This window comes from Giraffa tippelskirchi, chromosome 5, assembly GCF_054371585.1.
Source record: "Giraffa tippelskirchi isolate mGirTip1 chromosome 5, T2T-mGirTip1v1.2.pri, whole genome shotgun sequence".
Lineage (NCBI taxonomy): Eukaryota > Metazoa > Chordata > Mammalia > Artiodactyla > Giraffidae > Giraffa > Giraffa tippelskirchi.
The window spans coordinates 166,305,525-166,327,131 of NC_137279.1; the positions used below are offsets into that span (position 1 = coordinate 166,305,525).

Consider the following 21,607-nt stretch of genomic DNA (forward strand, 5'->3'; position numbering starts at 1 on the left):
TCTGCTTGACCTGTTAAGATCCTGGAAGAGAGGGAGGAGGCAGAGGGTGGGAGGTAGGCGGGGCCTCCAAAGCTGTCTTTTGGGACATTCCAGGCCTGCAGGAGCTGTTCTGCCAGGAGGAGATTTAAGTGCTGTCAAGGCTCCTTCCTCCTCTGGATCCCAGCTCTCAGAGCCTCAGGAGACTCTACACTTTGAGGGGTATTCCCCTCAGAGGGTCACCATGGCAAACAGCAAGGAGTGCTGGAAGTGGGCCATTGTCGGCGGTGTCGGTGCGGCTGTGGTACTTGCCATCGCGATGATCGTGAGCTTCTCACCGTGGAAGCGCACCGTCCTGCCAGGTAGGAGCACCCAGCCATGCTGTCTGGTTGTCTTCCCCATCCCTCACTCTTTGCCCCCATAAGGTTCTGTCCCCATTGACAGCCCTGTTGGCCTCTGCTCTCCTCCCCATTGTTCCTCCTCTTCAGTCGCTAAGTCGTCTCTGACTCTTTGCGACCCCATGGACTGCAGCACACCAGGCTTCCCTGTCCTTTACTCTCTCCCAGAGCTTGGTGAACGTCATGTCCTTTCAGTCCGTGATTCTATCCAACCATCTCATTCTCTGTCATCCCCTTCTCCTCCTGCCTTCCATCTTTCCCTTCGTCAGAGTCTTTTCCAGTGAGTCCCTCTTCTCATTAGGTGGCCAAAGTATAGGAGTTTCAGCTTCAGCATCAGTCCTTCCACTGAGTGTTCAGGCTTGTTTTCCTTTCAAATTGACCACCAAGACTTATCCTCCATCCACAGCTCTACTTGCCCCTCCCATCACCAACCCCATCAAGATTTGATCTCCAACAGACAGTCTCGTTAACTTTGTTGCCCTTCCCCTTTTAGCAGGCTTCAGCTCTCCTTCCATGCTCCAAGATGAACTCTCCTTGGAGGGTCACTCAGGCATCACAAGCTGAGCGACTGAGCTGAACATACCCTCACCCCCCTGCACCCTCTCCTGATGAAGGGCCCTCCATCCACATGGGGAACTGCGAGCAGCCTCCTCTCCTGCATCCTGCCTCAGTCCTGTGCCTCGAAGCTTCTTCCTTCCCATCCTCTATCTCCAATCCCTGCTCACCCTGACCTCTCAGCTGTCCATATCCTGTTGGACCCCTGCCTCAGCCCACCCCTTCCTACACAGTCTCTGCCACCAGCCTGCTCTCACCAATGCATGCTCACCCTGCCACTAAGGAGAACTTTCCAAACACAACTTTGTTTGCTATCTCCAGCACATACCCCATTTTTTTTTTTTTTTTTTTTTTGCTGGCACTCAGGGTCCTTTACAACCAGATCACAGGCCTCTTTTCCAAACTTGTCCTATCTCATTTCTCTGTATCTGTACCAGGGCAATGGCCATTCTTTTAAGCAACCACATTTCCTATGGCTAACTCTTTTTCTTATACTTTTCTCTCTGTCTGGAATAACCTAGTCCCCTCTTTCAGTCAAATTTACACACCCATCCTTCTATGTCTCCCTCAAACATTTCCTTATCAGTGAACTTTCCAATGTCCCCAGGCTGGTCCTGAGCATCCTTGTGTTCAGGACCCCACATGTTTCTCTCTCACAGCACTGATGACTCTGGGGTCCACTATCTCTCTGCTAGATGGTAGGGTGGACATGGCCCTGGGGCCCAGAGAAGGTTAGTAGGATGTATAGACAAGAGTCTTGGGCTGGGGCAAGAACTGATGCTAACAGCCTCCTTGTCCTTGATTTCAGGCTGTGAAGAGGATGGGACCTGCCGCTCTGACGCAGACATGCTGGATTACCTGCTAAGCTTAGGTCAGATCAACCAAAGGGACGGCTTGCTGGTCACCTGGTACCACGCTGCCAACAGCCAGGAGCAGATGAAGGCTGCCCTCAGCAGTAAGTCCAGTTGCCAGGATGGGGCAGGCTGGGGCAGAGGTGGAGAAGATGGAGGGAGGGTGGAGGCGGGGCTAAGACAGCATTACCTGTGAGGTAGCATTAGGATGGGTATGGCCACGTTCTTGCCATTATCCCACTTGAGAAAGTGAGGGCTCACTCGTTATGTGACTGGCTCAGGTGGTAAGGAGATTTCCGGGTCCCAGGTCATATCCTGCTGTCATCTTTTCAAGATGAAAGGAAGGGTCCCCAAATTTGCGCACTCTTCAGAAGTGAGTTTCAGATTCAGTGACTCTGGTGTGGGGCCTGAGAATTTGCATTGCTAGTAAGTTTCCAGGTGACGCTAATGTTGTGACCCCGGGATCACACTTTGAGAACCACTGCTCTACCCAAAACCCTCAATTTTAGGAAAGTTAGATCCTGAGTGCAAGAGGGTCTTGTCCACCGTCATGCAGTAGGTCTGAAGCAGAACAAGACCCAGGCTCAAGGCCTCTGACTCTTACCTCCTGCAGAGTCACCAGCAGAGGGTATGGAAGTAAGAGACAGAGAAAGGTTTGCTGAATGAATGAATGAATGAGTCCTTAGAAAGACTTCCTGGAGGAGGCAGGCTTGGTGGTCAGCAGAGGGGAGGGCATCAGAGGCTGGGTGGAGCCAGTCTGCTGCTGCTTCAGGATTGGGAGGCTAATGGTCAGACTTGGGTGATAAGGAGGAGAGAGAATTCCCTGGCAAGAGGGAGAACTCTTATCTGGGAGATAAGGCCTGAGGGAAGGCAAAGAGGCTCTGCCAGCCCCAGGCTCATCTCAGGTAGGTCCTAGGGCAGCAGATAGGGATCAGGCCCCACCAAGTTGTGACCTTGGCCAAGAAGAAAGCTAAGGGCCCCAACCAGGCAGTGTCCAACAGCATGGAGCATGCAGAGGTACCTGTCTGTATAGCCACAGGGGTGGGTAGGACCCGAGGCCCAGTTTCTCCCCTGAGGGTCCTGCTAGGTCCCTGGGGTAGGTCTAAATTCTACATTTTACCATTTACCAAAGGAGTGGTTTGGGACAAGTGACTTCATCTATCTGCAGCTCAAACCACCTCCTCTGCCAAATGTGGACTGGTAGAATGAAACCAGGGCACTTTTGGTCAGGAAAGAGGTCATTATTAATAATTATGCTGAAACAATAGGAATACCCCAGACTAATTGAGTGATTTACTCCACGTAGATGATAATTAAAACACAGTGAATGCAGCACAAAGGATATTTTATTATTTACCTCTAGTAAATGAGGGAAAGGAGGCACAGAGAAGTCAAGTAACCTGCCCAAGGTCACACAGCTTGCAAGTGTTAAAGCGGGGACTAGAAGCTAGCAGTCTTGGGTTCAGGGTCTGCACAGGCAGCCATGGTGCTCCTCCTCCTGGATGTGGGGGTTGGGGGGGTAGGGAAGGCCTGGGAACTTCCTGTGGGCTCCCTGTGGAGAGCCGCACTCCTCACCTGACTCCACCCCTGAGGACCAGGGCTCCTACTGTAGCTTCAGGAACATGAATCTTCCCTCATCTCCTCTTCCCTCATACCCACCTCCCACCCCCCAAACAAGGTGGGTCTCAGATCCAGGATCTGGAAAGCCCTGCCCGAACAGGTGTGAATGGCCGTGCAGGAGGAAGCTGGATCCAGGTGCTGATCACTAGGAGGCAGGTTAGGTCCATCCATCTTTAGTCCCCCTCACTGAGCATTTGCTGGGCCCCTGCTCTGCACCCAGCTTGAGAGGCGGTATAGAAACGAGTGAGACATGGTCCTGAGTTCAGGGGCTACCAGCATCTCAAGGGAAGCAGCTGGTTCAGGTCAAGCAAGGCAGCAGCTTCAGAGAGTCACCAGGACTGAGACCTGGGTCCCAGCCTTGGATCCCTCTCAGTATACCGCCACGTTCCCCAGACCAGACCTGGCCTGTTTTACATGGGGAAGGAGACCTCTCAGCTTCCATTCTCTTGACTACCCTCTTATCTGCCCAGCTATCCACCTGGGGCCTGACTTCTCTGGGCCTTGCTGGCCCCAAACCCCTCTGGACCCCTCTCTCAGCATTTCTGGGTAACCAAGTTAAGACAAGAAAACCATAGAAATAAAGGTTACCTTCATATAGCCCTTCAACCTGTTTTTGTTTTTTTTAATTTTAATTTCTTAATGCAACATACTTTTATTTCCATGTTCTATAGTTAAAGCCCAGAGAGCTTCATCCCCATCTTGCCAGTGAGGATACCAGGGAGTCCAGAGTGCTGGCTCAGAGACATAACATGAGGATGAAATGGGACAGTGTAAAGTGCCTGAATCAGGGCTGGGGACAGCCTGGCACTCAGCTTCCTCTCCCTTCTGGAAATCCAGACACCTAGGGTTTAGAGAAATTTGCAAAAATTCTCTGCAACTTTGTGCAAGCTTTTTTACTTTTCTGGACCTGGGCTGGTTGAACTTAACTTTTTTCTCTTTTGGCTGCACTGTGAACCAAACCTATGCCATCTGCACTGGAAAGACAGAGTCTTAGCCACTGGACCACCAGGGAAGTCCCTGATCTCAGCTTTTTCTATCATTCATTTATTCAGTCTTTTACCATCCAACAAACATTTCTGAAGCTCCTTTTTTAGGCCTGGTACCATCTTGGCACTGGAAATCCAAGTGATAGGCACCATAGACCTGGAGCCTTCTCCTAGCCCTTAGGCTCAGGAAGGATGGTGCTAAATGAGTAGTTACATGGGGGCTGAGCTCTCAAAGGATAAGCTGTCAGCCTGACTTTGACTGGGTGTGTGGTTTAGGGATGGCCTCCTTGAGATTTAAAGCCAACACCCACAAATGAGCTGGAGGTGGCCTAGTAAAACTGTCAAGGGAAGAGTGTTGCCATGGCAACAGCCAGATATAGGAGCCCAGAGATGGGAGACAAGATATTTGAGCCTCGAGGCTCAAAGTGTGGTCTGTGGACCAGCAGTCTGGGCATCACTGGGGAGCTTGGTAGACGTCTTGGGCCCCACCCCAGATCTACTGAGCAGAACTTGCATTTGAACAGTTCCTGAGTGGTTTGTGTGCACACTGATGTTGGAGAAACAGGAGTGGCTGGAAGCTAGACGATGAGGAAAGAGGGACTCGAGGTGAGACGGCAAAGTTTGCCAGACCTGGTCCTACAGGACCTCACAGACTATGGGCAGGCATTTGAGTTGGATTCTCAGGACTAAAGCCAAGGCTGTTTTGAATTTTTAATAGAAGTAACACAATCAGGTATATGGTGAATGGACTTGGAGGGGAGCAGGGCTGCAAGTATAAAACAGAAGATGCCCCTCTGATGCCAACTATCTGTGGTGGATCAGGCGCTCATAGTGACTCCACCCAGGCTTCACTCCACTCCTTGGTCAGACAGCCTGGCCTGCTCTTGCAAGCCTGCTTCTTACTCAAAGTCCTTGACTCCCTCCTGGACTGAATTCTCCCAATGGGTATCACACAGCCACCTGAGGAGTTAACTGTATGCATTTAAAAGACAAAAAATAACAATACTCAGTGCTCTTAAGGGTGCGCAGAGATGGACCAGCTTATGTACTTCTGGCAGGCATATGAGTCACAAGAATTTTTCTAGACAGTAATTTGATAATATAGGCTTTAAAAACGATACTGCAGCCTTCCCTGGTGGTGTAAAGAAGGCTGAGGGCCAAAGAATTTATGCTTTCAAACTGTGGTGCTAGAGAAGACTCTTGAGAGATGCTTGGACTGCAGGGAGATCAAACCAGACAATCCTAAAGGAAATTCAACCCTGAATATTCACTGGAAGGACTGAAGCTGAAGCTCCAATACTTTGGCCACCTGATGAGAGAGCCTGCTTATTGGGAAAGACCTTGATTCTAGGAAAGATTGAGGACAAGAGGAGAAAGAGGCAACAGGATGAGATGGTTAGATGGCATCACTGACTCAATGGACATGAGTTTAAGCAAACTCTGGGAGATACTGAAGGAGAGGAAATCTTGGCATGCAGCCCATGGAGTCACAAAGATCCACACACGACTTAGCGACTGAACAACAGCGGATAAGAATCCATTGGATCCATGGTTTAGGAAGGAAGATCCCACATGCTTTGGAGCAACTAAGCCCATGTGCTAACAACTGCTGAACCTGCGAGTTTTTGGACTCCCGAGTCGGGACTACTGAGCCTGCATGCTGAACAACTGAAGCCAGTGCGCCTGGAGCCCGTGCTCCACAAGAGAAGCCACTGCAATGACAACCCTGGGCACAGCAATGAAGAGTAGCCCCTGCTTGCCAGGACTAGAGAAAGGCTGCTCCCAGCAACCAGAAATAATTAATTAAAAAGCAAACCAAAAAACGACCCTGCATGGCCCTGACTAAAGTTCCTCAAGTCAGGATAGAAAATAATCAGAAAATCAGAAAAAAATATGCATCCTTATTTGTTAGTAGCAAAAGTTTAGAGACTACTGAAATGTCTCAGGAAAGGTGGGGGAGTAGCTAACTGAAACAGGGTGACCACCCTCAATCAGGGCTTTTGCAGCTTTTTTTTTTAGTGAAACACGGAAAACATTACAATTATAAATACTGAGTGTTCTCAACTGTGTAAAAATTTTTATGTATAATGGATGGAAATGTGGGTAAATATTTCCCTTTCTGCTTTTCTGTATTTTCCAAATATTCTATAAGTGTGTAATACTTTGATGATGACAAAAATTGCTTTAAAAAGTTTGTCTGTCCAACGGAACAGGTGACGTCATGGTCCTGGAGGCAGACATCACAATAGAAGGGCTCGGCACAGTCAACGAGACAGGAGTCCCCATCATGGCCCACCCCCCAGCCATCTACAGCGACAACACCCTAGAGCAGTGGCTGGAGGCTGTGCTGGCCTCTTCCCAGAAGGGTAAGGACTTCTCTCAGCCCCTCACCAGCTGCCCACCCCTCTGGTCCTCAGGCCACATGTGCAAGGGTTGCTCCACTAGGAGATAAGTCCAATCCCTATCAGGAGTTGCTCTTTGCCTCAGCTTTCCAGACCACACTAGAGGCCTGGGCTCAGGGAAGATGGGTGAACAAGGGATGTAAAAGTGCAGGGTAAGCTGCAAAGGGCCAAACATGAGCATTCAGGCTCTGAATCCATGGAACTGGATACAACATGCTCAAAGCCAATTCCACCTTCCCCTCCCATGTCTCTTTGCCAGTTACCAAAAGAATCCAGGCACCACCCTGATGCCTCTCCCTCATCCCCTGCATCTACTCAGCTGCTGCATCTGCCAATTCTAACCCTGAACCCTACCCCCGATCCACTCCCACTCACATCATCTTTCTCCTGGACCGCCTTCCTCACTGGCTTCCTGCCTCCAAACTCAGCCCCTACCTGGGTGAGCTTTCCAAAATGCCAACTGTCAAGTCACTCCCCTGCTTTAACCCTCCATGGCTCCCCATTGTCCTCAGGACAAATTATCATCTCCTTGGCCTGGCTTTCAACATCCTTCTCTAACTGGTAAAGAATCTGCCTGAAATGCAGGAGACCTGGGTTGAATCCTTGGGTGGGGAACATCCCCTGGAGAAGGTAATGGCAACCCACTCCAGTATTCTTGCCTGGGAAATCCCACGGACAGAGGAATCTGGGCTACAGTCCACTGGGTTGCAAAGAGTGAGACACGACTGAGCAACTGACTCTTTCTAATTCCTCAGCCTCATCTCCTGCTGTTTAGGCTTGGGTGGCTTAGGACCCTCTCAGTCTGCCTGCCCAAGAATCACAGTCCCTTTTCATCAGATGCTTGACAACATCTGCACCAGCCCCAAGTCCCAAGCCCTTAGCCATCATTTGCTTCCCCCCCTTGGGGATGAGGGATGGAAGATCACTCCTACACAGGCAAGTCCTTTCTCTCCAGGAGAGCTCCGCCTGTTTGAAGCCTTCTCCACACCCACCCAGAATTCCGTCCCTATCTTCCCTCCCACCCCTGACACGCACACCATACCTGCTCTCTGTCCCAGGAAGCCATGTCTTCTGCTTCCTTCCTCCTTGAGCACAAGGGACCAGTTTCCCAAGCCCTTGGCCCTCTCCCCACAGGCATCAAACTAGACTTCAAGAGCATCAAGGCTGTGGGCCCATCCCTGGACCTCCTTCGGCGGCTGACAGAGGAGGGGAAAGTTCGAAGGCCTGTGTGGATCAATGCTGACATTCAGAGGGGTCCCAACATGGTCAGACCAATAGAGGTCAATGCCACACAGTGAGTGTTTGCCTCTCTGCTCCAGCTGTGTCCAGTCTGTTTCCTTCAACATCTGGTACAGCAGTTCCTCAGGGGACCTTTGCTGAGTTTGCCTCCAGCCACACCAGGTCGTCTGACCTCCGAGCCTTCACACATGCTGTTCCCTCTGCCTTGAATGCCCTTCCACCATTTCCTGGTGAACCAGCCATTACCTGCCCCAGAAACTTCTCTGATGTCCAAGGCTGCTGAGGACCCTCCCTCACACTTTCTCCTAAAAGTCCTGATTTCACAAGGCTTTCACTGTTGGATTACGGGTTTGTCCCCTTACTATGTTTATTCCTGGATGGCAAACAGTGACCAGGGTAACCCTTGGCCTGCTACAAAAGTCTAAAGCACTCACTCCTTCCCGGGCCTCCCCCTCCCACCCCTCAGCCCCCCAGATCCCAGCACTGCCAACAACAGCACTTACATAGCACCAGCTGCATGGTGCGCTCAGCTCAAGTTTACAGAGGGCTGCATAAAAGGAGAGACTATATCTGAGTTCATCTTCCCATAGGAATGCCAGGTTAGGAGCATTTTTTTCTTACCATTTTGCAGATAAGAAAGCAGTCAATAATTGAGGCTCAATCTGTTGAATATTTATTGTCTGTCACACGCATTGTTTTAAGTAGTCTAGTTGTAGAGCACCATTTAACTCTTACAATGAGAATGAGGTAGGTACTATTATTTTTATTTTGTAATATAGGAATTATCTCACTGAGGTTAAAATGACCTGCCTACATCTAATAATCGGCAGAGCAAACATACAAGCCAGGTCTTTCTGACTCTAACTTGCAGCTCTCTACTGTCCATCTCCATTCATCCTTTCTCCCATCCATCCATTAAACCATCTTTCTAACCAGTCAGCTAACAATACATCCATCCAGTATTTATCTAGTCTTTAATTCAGGTGCATTTGGAAAGCAGCTGTTTGAAAATGTAGTCAGTGGCCCAAGATAAAATGGTTGATCTTTTTGGAGTGAATGTTACTCAATAGTCTGGGAGGGGGAGAGGGTAACATTATTTGCCTATTCAAGTTTGTAAGAGTTCAAAATCTGAATGATGTTTTTAAATATCTGAAAATTCAGAGACTCTCACAGCTGACAGACCCCACACCTGGGGATTGGATGCATCTCTGCATCCACATGGGGATGTTAGAGAAGCCCTGTCCTGCCTGAAAGGATGTCATTTTTTAAGAATCAACAAGGTTGGGTGAGCTGCCCAAGGTCATAGTCAGGACTCAAACCCAGGCCTCGCTGGCTCCAAAGTCCATACCCTAACATGGGACTTTGAGCAAGCCAACATGTGCTTCAGGACTGTGCTCCAATATCTAGATGCGATAGATCCTGCCTCTTCCCAGCACTCTGATGGGAACCCAGGAGATAAGGAAGGGGCTCTAAAAGACCAGCATCTCTGATTCTCTGCAGGTTCCTGGCTTTGGTCCAGGAAAAGTATCCTGAGACAACCCTGTCTCCCGGCTGGACTACACTGTACCTGCCCTTGTTCCCAAATGGGACATATACCTGGACCATGGTAGAGAAGATGCAAGAGCTGGTGGGAGCATTGCCCCAGAAGGTGACCTTCCCCGTGCGGGCTGTCATGGTCAGGGCTGCCTGGCCCCACTTCAGCTGGCTGCTTGGCCAATCTGACCGGTGAGAACGCCCAGGCCTTTGCCCTGGCCCCTTCTCCCTCCAAACTCACTCCTGGACCTTGAATCCCCCCAGCAAGATCCCAGATGCTGATGGTTAGAAGGGTCTTCATGATCAACTGGCCCAACCTCTGCTGGTGCTCACATCCTCTATAATGTCCCTGCTTTCTGCTTGTACACCTCTGGTAATGGGCAGCAATCACTTGAGGCAGCCTGTCCAATGGGAAGTGTTTTTTTCTGCTTATTTGTTTTGGGCCCCACTACACATCATGTGGGATCTTAGCTCCCCACCAGGGATCAAACCAGCAACCCCTGTCGTGGAAGCACAGTCTTTCCCACTGGACCACTAGGGAAGTTCCAGAAAGTGTTTATACCGAGAGGCAATTTGCCTCCCACAGCTTCCTCCCTTGGGAACCAGCTATTCTCTGAGGGTGTACAGACTGCACCTATAGCCTCTGCCCCAACAGCTCTGTGGGATTGGGGAAGCCCACCCTCCCTCCACCTCTGCACTGCTCCCAGCTGCCCAGCACCACCTTCCTCAGCCTCTCCCCACTGGAGGTCACTCCCTTCCCTCTTCTTACCTGACCTCTAATCCAACCACCCCTCCCATGCCCATCTCTTCTCCTTATCTCTTCCCTAAATTGTTCAGTCACTAAGTCATGTCTAACTCTTTGTGACCCTATGAACTGCACCATGCTAGGCCTCCCTGTCCTTCACCATCTCCCAAAGCTTGCTCAAACTTATGTCCATTCAGTCATTGATGCCATCCAACCATCTCATCCTCTGTTGTCCCCTTTTCCTCTGCCTCCAATCTTTCCCACTATCAGGGTCTTCTCTAATGAGCTCTTCGCAACAGGTGGCCAAAGCATTGGAACTTCAGCTTTTCAGCATCAGTCCTTCCAATGAATATTCAGGACTGATTTCCTTTAGGATTGACGGATTGGATCTCCTTGCTGTCCATGGGACTCTCAAGAGTCTTCTCCAACACCACAGTTCAAAAGTATCCATTCTTCAGCACTCAGCCTTCTTTATAGTCCAACTCTCACATCTGTACATGACTAGTGGAAAAACCATAGCTTTGACTATCCGGACTTTTGTCAACAAAGTAATGTCTCTGCCTTTTAATATGCTCTCTAGGTTTGTCAAAGCTTTTCTTCCAAGGAGTAAGTGTTTTTTAATTTCATGGCTGCATTGCCCTTCTTTGGGACTTGAATGAAAACTGACCTTTTCCAGTCCTGTGGTATCTGCTGAGTTTTCCAATTTTGCTGGTATACTGAGTGCAACACTTTAACAGCATTTTTTAGGATTTAAAATTGCTCACCTAGAATTCCATCACATCACCTCCATTAGCTTTGTTCATAGTGATGTTTCCTAAGGCCCACTTGACTTTGCACTCCAGGATGTCGGGATCTGTGTGAGTGATCACACCATCATGGTTATCCGGGTCATTAAGTTGTGTTTTTTTTGTATAGTTTTTCTGTGTATTCTTTTTTCTCTCTCTGTATTCTTGCCACCTCTTTTTAATATCTTCTGCTTCTGTTAGGTCCTCAGTTGTGCCCAATCGCATGAAATGGTCCCTTGGTGTCTCTAATTTTCTTCATCTCTAGTCTTTCCCATTCTATTGTTCTCCTCTGTTTCTTTGCATTATTCACTTAGAAAGGTTTTATTTCTCCTTGTTATTTTCTGGAGCTCTGCATTCAAATGGGGATATCTTTATCTCCTTTTCCTTTGCTTCTTTTCTCAGCTATTTGTAAGGTCTCTTCAAACAATTTGCCTTTTTTGCATTTTTGGGGGGATGATTTTGATCACTGCCTACTGTACAATATTATGACCTCCATCCGTATTCCTTCAGGCACTCTATCAGATCTAATCCCTTGAATCTATTTGTCATTTTCACTGTATAACCATAAGGGATTTGATTTAAGTCTTAGCTGAATGGCCTAGTCATTTTCCCTACTTTCTTCAATTTAAGTATGAATTTTGCAATGAGTTCATGATCTGAGTGACAGTCAGCTTGCTTTTGCTGACTGTATAGAGCTTCTCCATCTTTGGCTGCAAAGAATATAATCAATCCGATTTTGGTATTGACCATCTGGTGATGTCTGTGTGTACAGTATCTCTTGCGTTGTTGGAAGAGGATGTTTGCTATGACCACTGCATATTCTTGGCAAAACTCTGTTAGCCTTTGCCTGTCTCACTTTAAAATTGCCTGTTATTCCAGGTATTTCTTGACTTCCTACTTTTGCATCCAGTCCCCTATGATGAAAAGGACATCTTTTTTCATTCAATTTCAGCTTCTTCAGCACTAGTGGTTGGGGCATAGACTTGGATTACTGTGATATTGAATGGCTTGCCCTGGAAACAAACCAAGATCATTCTGCCATTTTTGAGACTGTACCCAAGTACTGCATTTTGGACTCTTTTGTTGACTATTAGGGCTACTCCATTTCTTCTAAGGGATTCTTGCCCATAGTGTAGATGTAATGATCATCTAAATTAAATTCACCCATTCCCATCCATTTTAGTTCAGTTCAGTTCAATTGTTCAGTCATGTCCAACTCTTCGTGACCCCACGAACCCCAGCACACCAGGCCTCCCTGTCCATCACCAACTCCCAGAGTCCACCCAAACCCATGTCCATTGAGTCAGTGATGCCATCCAATGATCTCATCCTCTGTCGTCCCCCTCTCCTCCTGCCCTCAATCTTTCCCAGCATCAGGATCTTTTCCAATGAGTCAGCTCTTCACATCAGGTGGCCACAGTATTAGAGTTTCAGCTTCAACATCAGTTCTTCCAACGAACACCCAGGACTGATATCCTTTAGGATGGACTGGTTGGATCTCCTTGCAGTCCAAGGAGCTCTCAAGAGTCTTCTCCAACACCACAGTTCAAAAGCATCAATTCTTCTGTGCTCAGCTTTCTTTATAGTTCAACTCTCACATCCATACATGACCACTGGAAAAACCATAGCCTTGACTAGACGGGCCTTTGTTGGCAAAGTAATGTCTCTGCTTTTTAATATGCTGTCTAGGTTGGTCCTGATTCCTAAAATGTGTCTTTGTGGGTCCTCTTTCCTAACAGAGGGCCCACAAATAGACACTCCAAGTGGGGAGGCAGGCCAGTCCATCTCCCCTCCTTCTTAGGGGAGATGCCCTCTCCTAACCTCTGCCCTCCGTCAGGGTTCCCAAGGCCTGCCCTCCAGCTCAGGTTCACTTCTGAGCATGGGAGAAGGGCTGAGGACTGCTGCGCCCAGGCAGGCTCTGAGCTGGCTCTCTGGACCCCAGGTACAGCCTGACAATGTGGCAGTCCGCCTCGGACCCCGTGACAGTGGATGACCTCCTCTATATCCGGGACAACACCGCCACCCACCAAGTCTACTATGATCTCTTTGAGCCTCTCCTGTCGCAGTTCAAGGAGCTCGCCAGTAGGGAGGGGTCTCGGGAGGGTGGGAAAGGGTGGTGGGGTGGATTCTGCACAGGGCAGCACCTAGTAGATATGGGAGCAGAGGTCGGTGGGGCAGGCCAATGAAAGGGGAAAATCCTACGTGAGCTAGGAGGAAGGAATCATTTGAAGCATCCATTGTATGCCAGACCCTGGGATGGAATGCTAAGTTCCATAGATCCGTGAAGCAGGGATTCCATTTTACAGATAAACTGAGGTTCAGAACAGTTATATAATTTATACAAAGTTGTTCAGCTTGAACGTGGCACAGCTGTTACTGGAAACAGCAAATTCCAAACACCAGAGGCTTCCCCTTGCAATACCGTTCTCTGAGGGTTGCTCTAGCATTTCAGAGAACGGCTCCTCCACTGTACCTGCTAATCAATGATGCTTGTTCCTTTGTCCAAAGCCCCTGTTCCCTTGACTCCAAACCTAGGAGAGCCTGCAATCAGGCCGTCTCAAGGGGACCCATCAGACCCAACATTCCTGCTCTGGGAGCCATCTAGGTGAGGGGGAGGAATGCCAGCTTTGGGGCCTGACTGATTTGGCTCCATCAGGTTCCAATCCCAGCAACCCTGCCCACTGGCTGTAGGACCTTGGGCAAGTCACCTGTCATCTACAAAACATGGAACTCCAGCTCCCTGGAAGTTTTCTGTGAGGCTTAGAGAGGACTCATGGTGCACAGAAGGCCTCGTGACCGGTGGCCTCTTCATCTTGGCAATCTGACCCACAGTGAATACCTCACGGAAGCAAAGCTACTACACCGGGGGCAGCCTGATCCCTGCTCTCCAGCACCCTGGGGATGAGGGTCTGAGCGTGGAGTGGCTGGTTCCTGACATCCAGGGCAATGGAAGCACAGCAATAGTGCAGCTCCCAGGTAAGGTCTGCCTGCAGCCCCTGTGGTCCCAGCTCAACTGCAAGGGTTACCTCGGGGAAGCTACCTCAGGTCTCTGTTACCATAGCAACGTGGCTGCAAAGTGTGGGGCTCCTGGCCTTTGGACCAGCACTTGGGAGGCTTCAGTCACATGTTGCTGCAAGAGAGGCGGGCACAGGCCTCAGAGCTGAGCTAGTGGCTCATTGGGCCATTCTGATGAGCCCCAGGCACATTCACAAAGCAGCCCTTCCACCTGGAACCCAGATCCAATCAACAGACCCCATTACCTCCTGCTGTCCCTTTAACTTCAGCAAGGGCCTCTGACACCCCATGATAACCCTAACCCCAGACACTGTTGCCTCCACTGCCTCTTCCAGACCGAGAAGGCATGATCCTGCTGGACGTGGGCCTCCAGAAGCCTGCAGCTGGGGACCCCGTGCCCATCGTCCGCACCCCAGATGGCCGTGCCCTGACACTGGAGTCCTGCCTGCAGCAGCTGGCCACGCACCCCGGACGCTGGGGGGTCCACGTGCACATAGCAGAGCCCAGCGCCCTGCGGCCGTCCCTGGCCACGCTGGCCACCCTCTCCGCCCTTGGCCACCTGTCTAGGCCCATGTGGGTCGGGGCCACAGTCTCCCACGGGAGTTTCACAGTCCCTGGCTACGTGACTGGCAGGGAGTTGCTTACAGCTGTGGCCGAGGTGTTCCCCCACGTGACAGTGGCACCAGGCTGGCCTGAGGAAGTGCTGGGCAGTGGCTACAGGGAACAGCTGCTCACAGATATGCTGGAGCTGTGCCAGGGCCTCTGGCAACCCGTGTCCTTCCAGCTGCAGGCTGGGCCTCTGGGCCAGAGCCCCGCTGGAATCGTGGCCCGGCTGCTGGCAGCCTCCCCCAGGGCCACGGTCACGGTGGAACACAGCCCTAGCCAGGGCCACTATGCATCTGTGCAGGCAGTGCTGCTGGCAGCCAGGACTGTGGAGAAGACCCGAGTCTACTACAGGCTACCCGAGAGCTACCGCCAAGACTTGCAGGCGGCTGTTGGCAGACACTGAGCACCCAGGGGTGCTGGCCTGGTGGACCCCAGCTTCCCACGGGGGAGGCAGGAAGGAATAAATGCCTCTGCGTCCTCAGTGCACTGCACATGTGTTCTCGGGGCAGGATGGAGTGGGAGTGGACGTGAGGTGGCCAGGTAGGATGCTTAGAGGGTCTGGAGGCTGGGGGCCAAGTCATTCCGGTTGTCCAAGAGGAACTGTTCACAAGCCTTGAAGGTGGTGTAGAACTCAGAGGAGAAGCCGGTCACATTGGTGGTCACATACTTGAGAACGCCCGGGGTGGCCTGGTTGTAGTACGACACCTGCAGGACAGGGAGCCACAACCAGGGAGGATGGGGAGGGGGCCGTGGGGGGCACTGAGTGAACATGAAACAGGCAGGTGGCATCCTTGTGTGTTAGTTCCTCAGTCATGTCCAAGTCTTTGGGACCACATGAACTGTAGCCCTCCAGGCTCCTCTGTCCATGGCCTTCTCCAGGCAAGAATACTGGAGTGGGTTGCCATTTCCTTCTCTGGAGGATCATCCTGACCCAGGGAGAGAACTCGGGTTTCTGCATTGCAGACAGATTATTTACTGTCTTTAGCCACCATGGAAGCCCAGTCACTGCTAGGAAGGCAGCAAACACCACCAGCACCTGGGACCTTTGAGGACTGCATGATTGGCAGGCGTGACCTCCTATAGCTGGACTCCCCTGATCCCTCCTCTGGGTGCTGACAACCCTGGCTTCCCTCTGTCACCACACACTATACTCTCATCATGTGCCTCCCCTGAAAGCTCTGGAGGACTGGGTCTCCAGAGCCAAGCATAAAACTCCTTTAAATGAAGGTGCTACAGTTAGAATACGGCTTCCCAGCTGGCAATAGTGGTAAAGAATCTACCTGCCAGTGCAGCAGACACAAGAGACCAGGGTTTGATCCCTGAGTTGGGAAGATCCCCTAGAGAAGGAAATGGCAACCCACTCCAGTATTCTTGCCTGGAAAAATCCCATGGACAGAGGAGCCTGGCAGGCTACAGTCTATGGTGTGGCAGAGTAGGACATGACTGAGCCCTTGTCAGCAAATCTGCAGCAAGGAGTTAGAATAACCCTAGGGAACAATAAGTTAGTAAATGTCCAAGTCTCTACATGGAGTGTCTCAGGGCCCTAACAGCCGCTGTGATCTGAGGAAGGGGCACTGAGTTTCCCAGCTAGCCCGCTTTCAGCCAGCCAGATAACACTGACTGCCCTGATGAGTTTCATGGGCCCTGCAGGCCTTCCTAGACATGAAAGGGGTACATAAGTAAGAAGATGGAGTTTTACAGACTTTCCTGTAGCTCCAATAGTTAGGAATCTGCCTGCAGTGCAGGAGACCAGGGTTCAATCCCTGGGTCAGGAACATCCTCTGGAGAAGGGAATGGCAATCCACTCCAGTATTCTTGCCTGGAGAATCCCATAGACAGAGGAGCCTGGTGGGCTACAGTCCTTGGGGTTGCAAATAGTCGGACAGGACTGAGCAACTAACACACAGGCCTGTGTCTGTGGCCTCGGACTTGTCTCTCCACAGATTAGGTCTTAACACTCTTAGGCTCCCTACAGCTGAAAGAAAGCTTACTGGCTAGCGGGAGTGCTGAGCTCTGGACACAAGTGTGGCTTTGGGGTGAATCCGGGTGGGAAGGGAAAGGAGATACTAGGCCTCACCTTGGTTAACTGGTCCCCCTCGCGCCAGAAGCAGAAGCCTGAGCAGACCGTCTCCCCACGCCGGTACTCTGGGGTCTCGCGGTGTGTGGGCAGCGTAACTGACCTCAGGGCAATGACATAGGGTTCCCTGTATGGAAGAATTGTGCAGAGAGGGCACAGGAGAGGGTGAAGGCCTGCTTCCAGAAAGCCCCTCCAGTCCCCAGGGACCCGCTGTAGTGATGCCCTCACCAGAGTCTAAGGCACACAGCCTGGCTCCAGGTCAAGCTGGAAAGGAGGGTCTAGACAGGAGGTGCCTGTGGGTGAGCAGCTCTGAACTCAACAGGTACCAGGGTGACTGCACTGTGGACCTTCTGGAAACATTCCCCACACCTCCCCCTTCCCGCCCTGGGGAAGCAGTGCTGCACTTTGGATTTTTGTGCTTCATCTTTTTGCCTGTCTCTAGCACAAGTGATGCCATTTCTCCAGCATCCTCACCATGGTGCAGCTGGGGGTCTTACCACCCTTCAGGCAACATGGGGCCTTCAGAGGCTAGAGGCCAAGGAGTGGGGCCATGTGAGAGTTGGCCTGTCCGTGCCTGGGGCACAGCACCCTCACTACATCAGGGACAGAGACCACCCTGATTTAGAGCATGAGTGACCAGAAAGAGCAGTACGTCCTCTTGTTCTCCATTCTACCCACAGTAAGACCATGGCCACCGATTTTACTGAGGTCCTGAGGCCATAGGAAACAGGGATGACTACACAGATGTCCCCTCCCTGGGGAGGAAGATGAACCTGTCCACCTCCCACCCCAGCAGGCAGGCACGCACCCCATGTCACAAGGCTTCCGTCGAGAGGCCAGGATGATGAAGTCCTGGGGCTTGGGGTCACCACCGAGGGCGGGGCTGATGACATGGTAGATGGCATCATCCTCGTCCACCTGCTGCACTAGCTCCACGCTCCTGTGCAGAGTCCACGGAGGTCATAGAGGCTCCATGTGTGACAGCAGGGTTGACCCAGCTGCCCCCCGCCCCAATGCTTCAGCCACCCTGATCAGGCACATGCTTGGGGGACATATCATCCCCAGACTGCTCAACAGGGACCACAGGAGGGCAGAAAAGCCTGGCCAAAGTGGATATACACACCTGGGCTCACAGACACGTACACAAGCAAATAAACCCCACTTGTGGGCACACGCACAAACACATAGACACCCACTGATGCACACAGAACTATAGATGTCTGTCCATGTCTGTGCAGATGCACATACACAGATGTGTGATGATTTAGTAACCGTACTGAGTATTCAGTGAGTGCCCACCATGTGCCAGGCACTGTTCTAAGAGCTTATGGGTATTATCTCATTTAACGCCACATCAGCCCATGCAGTTGGTACTCTGAGTATTCCCAGTGAATAGATGAAGGGGCTGGGACTCAGAGAAATAACTCACCCACAGCCACAGAGCTAATAAGGAAGCAGGTCTGGGATGTGCACAGGTTGGGTGCCAGAACTGTGCCCCTCAGACGTGGGTACACTACACACATGGGCCCAGGTAGACACACCCAGGCTTATACCAACACACACTCACAAGGACATCCTCGCAGAGACACAATCATGTCCAAACCTGCCACCTTTCCCTTCACATATCTATATGAAGAATTGGCAAACTTGGTAAATTGAGCAAACTGGACATTCTCTGAGTTACCCTGAGTCTGGGAGGAGTTCCCACCCACCCCCTCCACTTCCCCAAGCCCCCTCTCAGAAGGCAGAACTCAGTTTGAAAATCACTGATCTACCCCTATGTGCAAATACACACCCACACCTCAAGTACCCATTTTAAGAGGAGGGAAACTGAGGCCCAGAAAGACATGACTGGCCCATGGTCACACAGTTAGTTGGACCAGGCCCCCAACTCCAATTCCAGGCTCAGTCCCTTCCCTGAGGGCTTGGAATACCCATGACTCAGATACTCACCTAACATATAACCATAGCACCTCCTCTGCCATAACCCACCGCTAGATAAAAGCCAGCAAGGGGCCCAGAGCAGTGGGGGATGGCTCAGCAGGAGGAGACACCTCAGGGCCCCTTCCCCACCCCACCCCTGGTACCCCCGCCCTCCGGCACCCACCGGCAGTGCTTGTCCCACTCGGGCCTCCGGCGGAGGTCAGAGAGCAGCAGGAAGGCCTGGGCTGTGTCCACGTGCACCAGCATCTCCAGGTGGAAGGAGAGGAACGTGTCTTCCTCTAGAGTGTACAGGCGGACCTGCATGGGACAGAGGGCAGCCTCGTTCCCTCGTCTCCTCAGACTACGCTGGGGACCCGGGCTGGAAGTCAGGGCTGCACTGATTGCTGTGTGTCGTGAACAAGCGACTCAGCCTCTCTGAGCCTCAGTGGCAGCCCCATGAAAAATGGGAGCTTCAGCACAAAGTGGATAACCTGAAGAAGCAGGGACTGCATGGATAAACACACTAGTCAGATGGAATGGTACTCAGCATGAAACAGAACACACACATCACTTCCCACAAGTGAATGCACTGTGCCTAAGTAAATACGTCAAAGGTTACATACTGTATGACTCCCTTTACTGGACATTCTCAAACAGGCCAAACAAAAGGCACAGAAAACTGGTTTGTGGTTTCCAGGGATTGGGGTGGGAAGAGGCTTGAACACAAAGGAGACAGAAAAATTGGAGGTATTATGGAAATGTTCTGTATCTTGATTACTGTAGTGATGATATAACTTTATGTGTTTTCCACACTAGCAGGATTACACACTAAAAAGGGGAAGTTTTACTGTATGTAAATTATACCTCAATTTTTTAAATGTCAAAAAAATCTTTCTTAAAGAAAAATATAAAGAAGCAGTAACTAATGCGAAAACAGAATGGATCCTCAGAGCCAGGCGTCCATCCAGCCACTGATGTCACTGTGGGGAGGTGACCCATCCCAGGACACAGGCAAAACTGGCAGAGCTCAAGCCCTCCCTCAGCCCACCCTTGCCCCCAGGCCCCATCTGAGCCACACCAGGCCTTCAGGGGGCAGGTGTGCTTCTATAACTGGGTTGGTTTCATGACTCACCCAGGGCCTTTTAGGGAATCCCCCTCTGACTTGAGCGGTTTGAGAGGGTTTCGAGGCTCACAGTCAACACCTCTGGTTGCTCAGAGGAGGAAGGAGAGCTGGGAGGGTGGGGTCCGCTACCTGGTTGCTCTCCGAGGACAGCACCCAGTTGTCCTTGGCCACGAGCATCTTCAGGGAGGAGACATTGTTGTAGCTCAGGTACACCTGCACAGACACAGAGCAGCCTCACCATCCCCTTCCTCGGGGGCTCCATGCCAGGGCCACTTTGATGTGTGGAGATGAACTCGCATGTGAAGGAAGGAGCCCTGGGCTTTGGGAAAGGAGGCCCAGGCTGGGCCAGACTCCTTCTCCTCTCGGGGCCTCAGCTCCCTCCTGCCAAGCAGGGGACACAGGAAAGCCCTTGGCTCACTGAGCCCGACCTGATGCAGAGCATCCTGTTCCCTTTGGGCCTCCTCCAAGAAGGGAGGGTTGGGGGTCCCCGACAGGTCTGAGGACTGTCCACTCAGAACAGAAGGCCTTACCTGATTGCTAGGGTCCCAGGGGACAGAGAGGGGCATCTCCGCCTGCTTACAGGACACGATGTACTTCCTGGGAGAGAGGGAAGATGACAACCTTGGTCCCTCTGGGGCCCACCTCTTCTCAGCAGGCTTACTGTGTGCCAGGCCCTGTGCTCAGCCCAGCAGGGTGGGAGACACCCCTATCTGGCTAGGGAGACTGGGTGGGCGCACAGAAAACAGCAGCTGAGGACATGCACACTCAGAGGTGGGGACTCGCAAGGAAAGGTGTAGACCCCCCAACCCTTGCCGAGTGACTTCACCCTTATGCCTGAGTGTCTTCATCTGTAAAATGGGATCAGAAATCACACCTGCCCCCTCACGGGGTCATCAGGAGAATAGCATTTGGATCATGGTGTGTTAGTCGCTCAGTCATGTCTGACTCTTTGCAACCCTACGGACTGTAGCCCACCAGGCTCCTCTGTCCATAGGATTCTCCAGGCAAGAATACTGAAGTGGGTTGCCATGCTCTCCCTAAATGCACATTTTTCTCATTAACATTAGATGGTAAACCCTGGTGCTTTTACAGCACTTTCCGGCATGTAAACTGCTTTGGTAGCAATCATTCACACCTGGATTTGCATCACAAGCAATTGCTCACCTCGTCTCAGAGCCTTTCTTTCTTCATCTCCAAAATGGGCATCATCAGAATCAATGGGAGGGACACAAGATGTAAAATTGGCCACACCTGCCCAGGTTCAAACTCTCATTTTGCCAATCATTCCTATCTGTGTGCCCGTGGACACCTAATCTCTCTGTCCTCAGCATCCTCACCTGTACAAGGGGCCAGTAAGACTGCTGTGTCATGAGGCCAAGACCAGAGACTGCCTGGATGTAAAGGCCCAGCCCAGGGGCAGCACCAAAGACAGGGAAGATTCCAGGGGCAGAGAGCAGACAAGGAGTTGAGACAGAACTGAAGCCGTGTTCCCTCCCACCACTGGCCTCCACTTGCCTGTCCAGGCGGATCTTCTTCCTGGCACTGGCCTCTCGGTACCGTCGCTCGCCATCCTGGGGAGAGGAGCCCAGACAGATTGTGATGGGGGGAGGACAACCAGCTTGCCCAGCCCCCATTACCGCCTGCTCTCCTTCCCCAAAGGGCCCAAGGAGACCCTCCCTGCAGTCTTAAAGCAGCTTCAGGTCTCACAGGGGCAGCCTGGACAGCACAGCGCCCGGTCACTGCGTTCCAGCCCCAGCTTCCCCTCACACCCCT

At 51.4% G+C, this 21,607-nt stretch overlaps 2 protein-coding genes across 45 annotated transcripts in view; one reads left to right on the top strand and one right to left on the bottom strand.

Annotated features, from left to right (window-relative positions):
• Nucleotides 1–220: 220 nt before the first annotated feature.
• LOC145507908 (protein FAM151A-like) lies at nucleotides 221–15,192 on the top strand. Its single transcript, XM_081495405.1, has 8 exons — nucleotides 221–338; nucleotides 1,738–1,884; nucleotides 6,600–6,752; nucleotides 7,923–8,082; nucleotides 9,528–9,752; nucleotides 13,033–13,172; nucleotides 13,923–14,066; nucleotides 14,441–15,192. The coding sequence occupies exons 1-8, from the start codon at nucleotides 221–223 to the stop codon at nucleotides 15,112–15,114; spliced, it is 1,761 nt and encodes a 586-aa protein (XP_081351531.1). The 3' UTR covers nucleotides 15,115–15,192.
• The window catches only part of ACOT11 (acyl-CoA thioesterase 11), a 50,348-nt gene continuing 43,929 nt past the window's right edge, over nucleotides 15,189–21,607 (bottom strand). For 18 of the 44 annotated variants that reach the window (XM_081489090.1, XM_081489080.1, XM_081489089.1 and 15 more), the window contains 7 exons: nucleotides 21,350–21,405; nucleotides 20,365–20,431; nucleotides 19,964–20,047; nucleotides 18,896–19,029; nucleotides 17,597–17,728; nucleotides 16,789–16,915; nucleotides 15,189–15,416 (listed from right to left, as the gene is read on the bottom strand). In XM_081489090.1, coding sequence (XP_081345216.1) covers nucleotides 15,261–15,416; nucleotides 16,789–16,915; nucleotides 17,597–17,728; nucleotides 18,896–19,029; nucleotides 19,964–20,047; nucleotides 20,365–20,431; nucleotides 21,350–21,405 — 756 coding nt within the window. In that variant the 3' untranslated portion in view covers nucleotides 15,189–15,260. Of the gene's footprint in view, nucleotides 15,417–16,788; nucleotides 16,916–17,596; nucleotides 17,729–18,895; nucleotides 19,030–19,963; nucleotides 20,048–20,364; nucleotides 20,432–21,345; nucleotides 21,406–21,607 lie in introns of all 44 variants that reach the window. The other 26 variants (XM_081489110.1, XM_081489112.1, XM_081489108.1 and 23 more) reach the window with 3 other exon arrangements.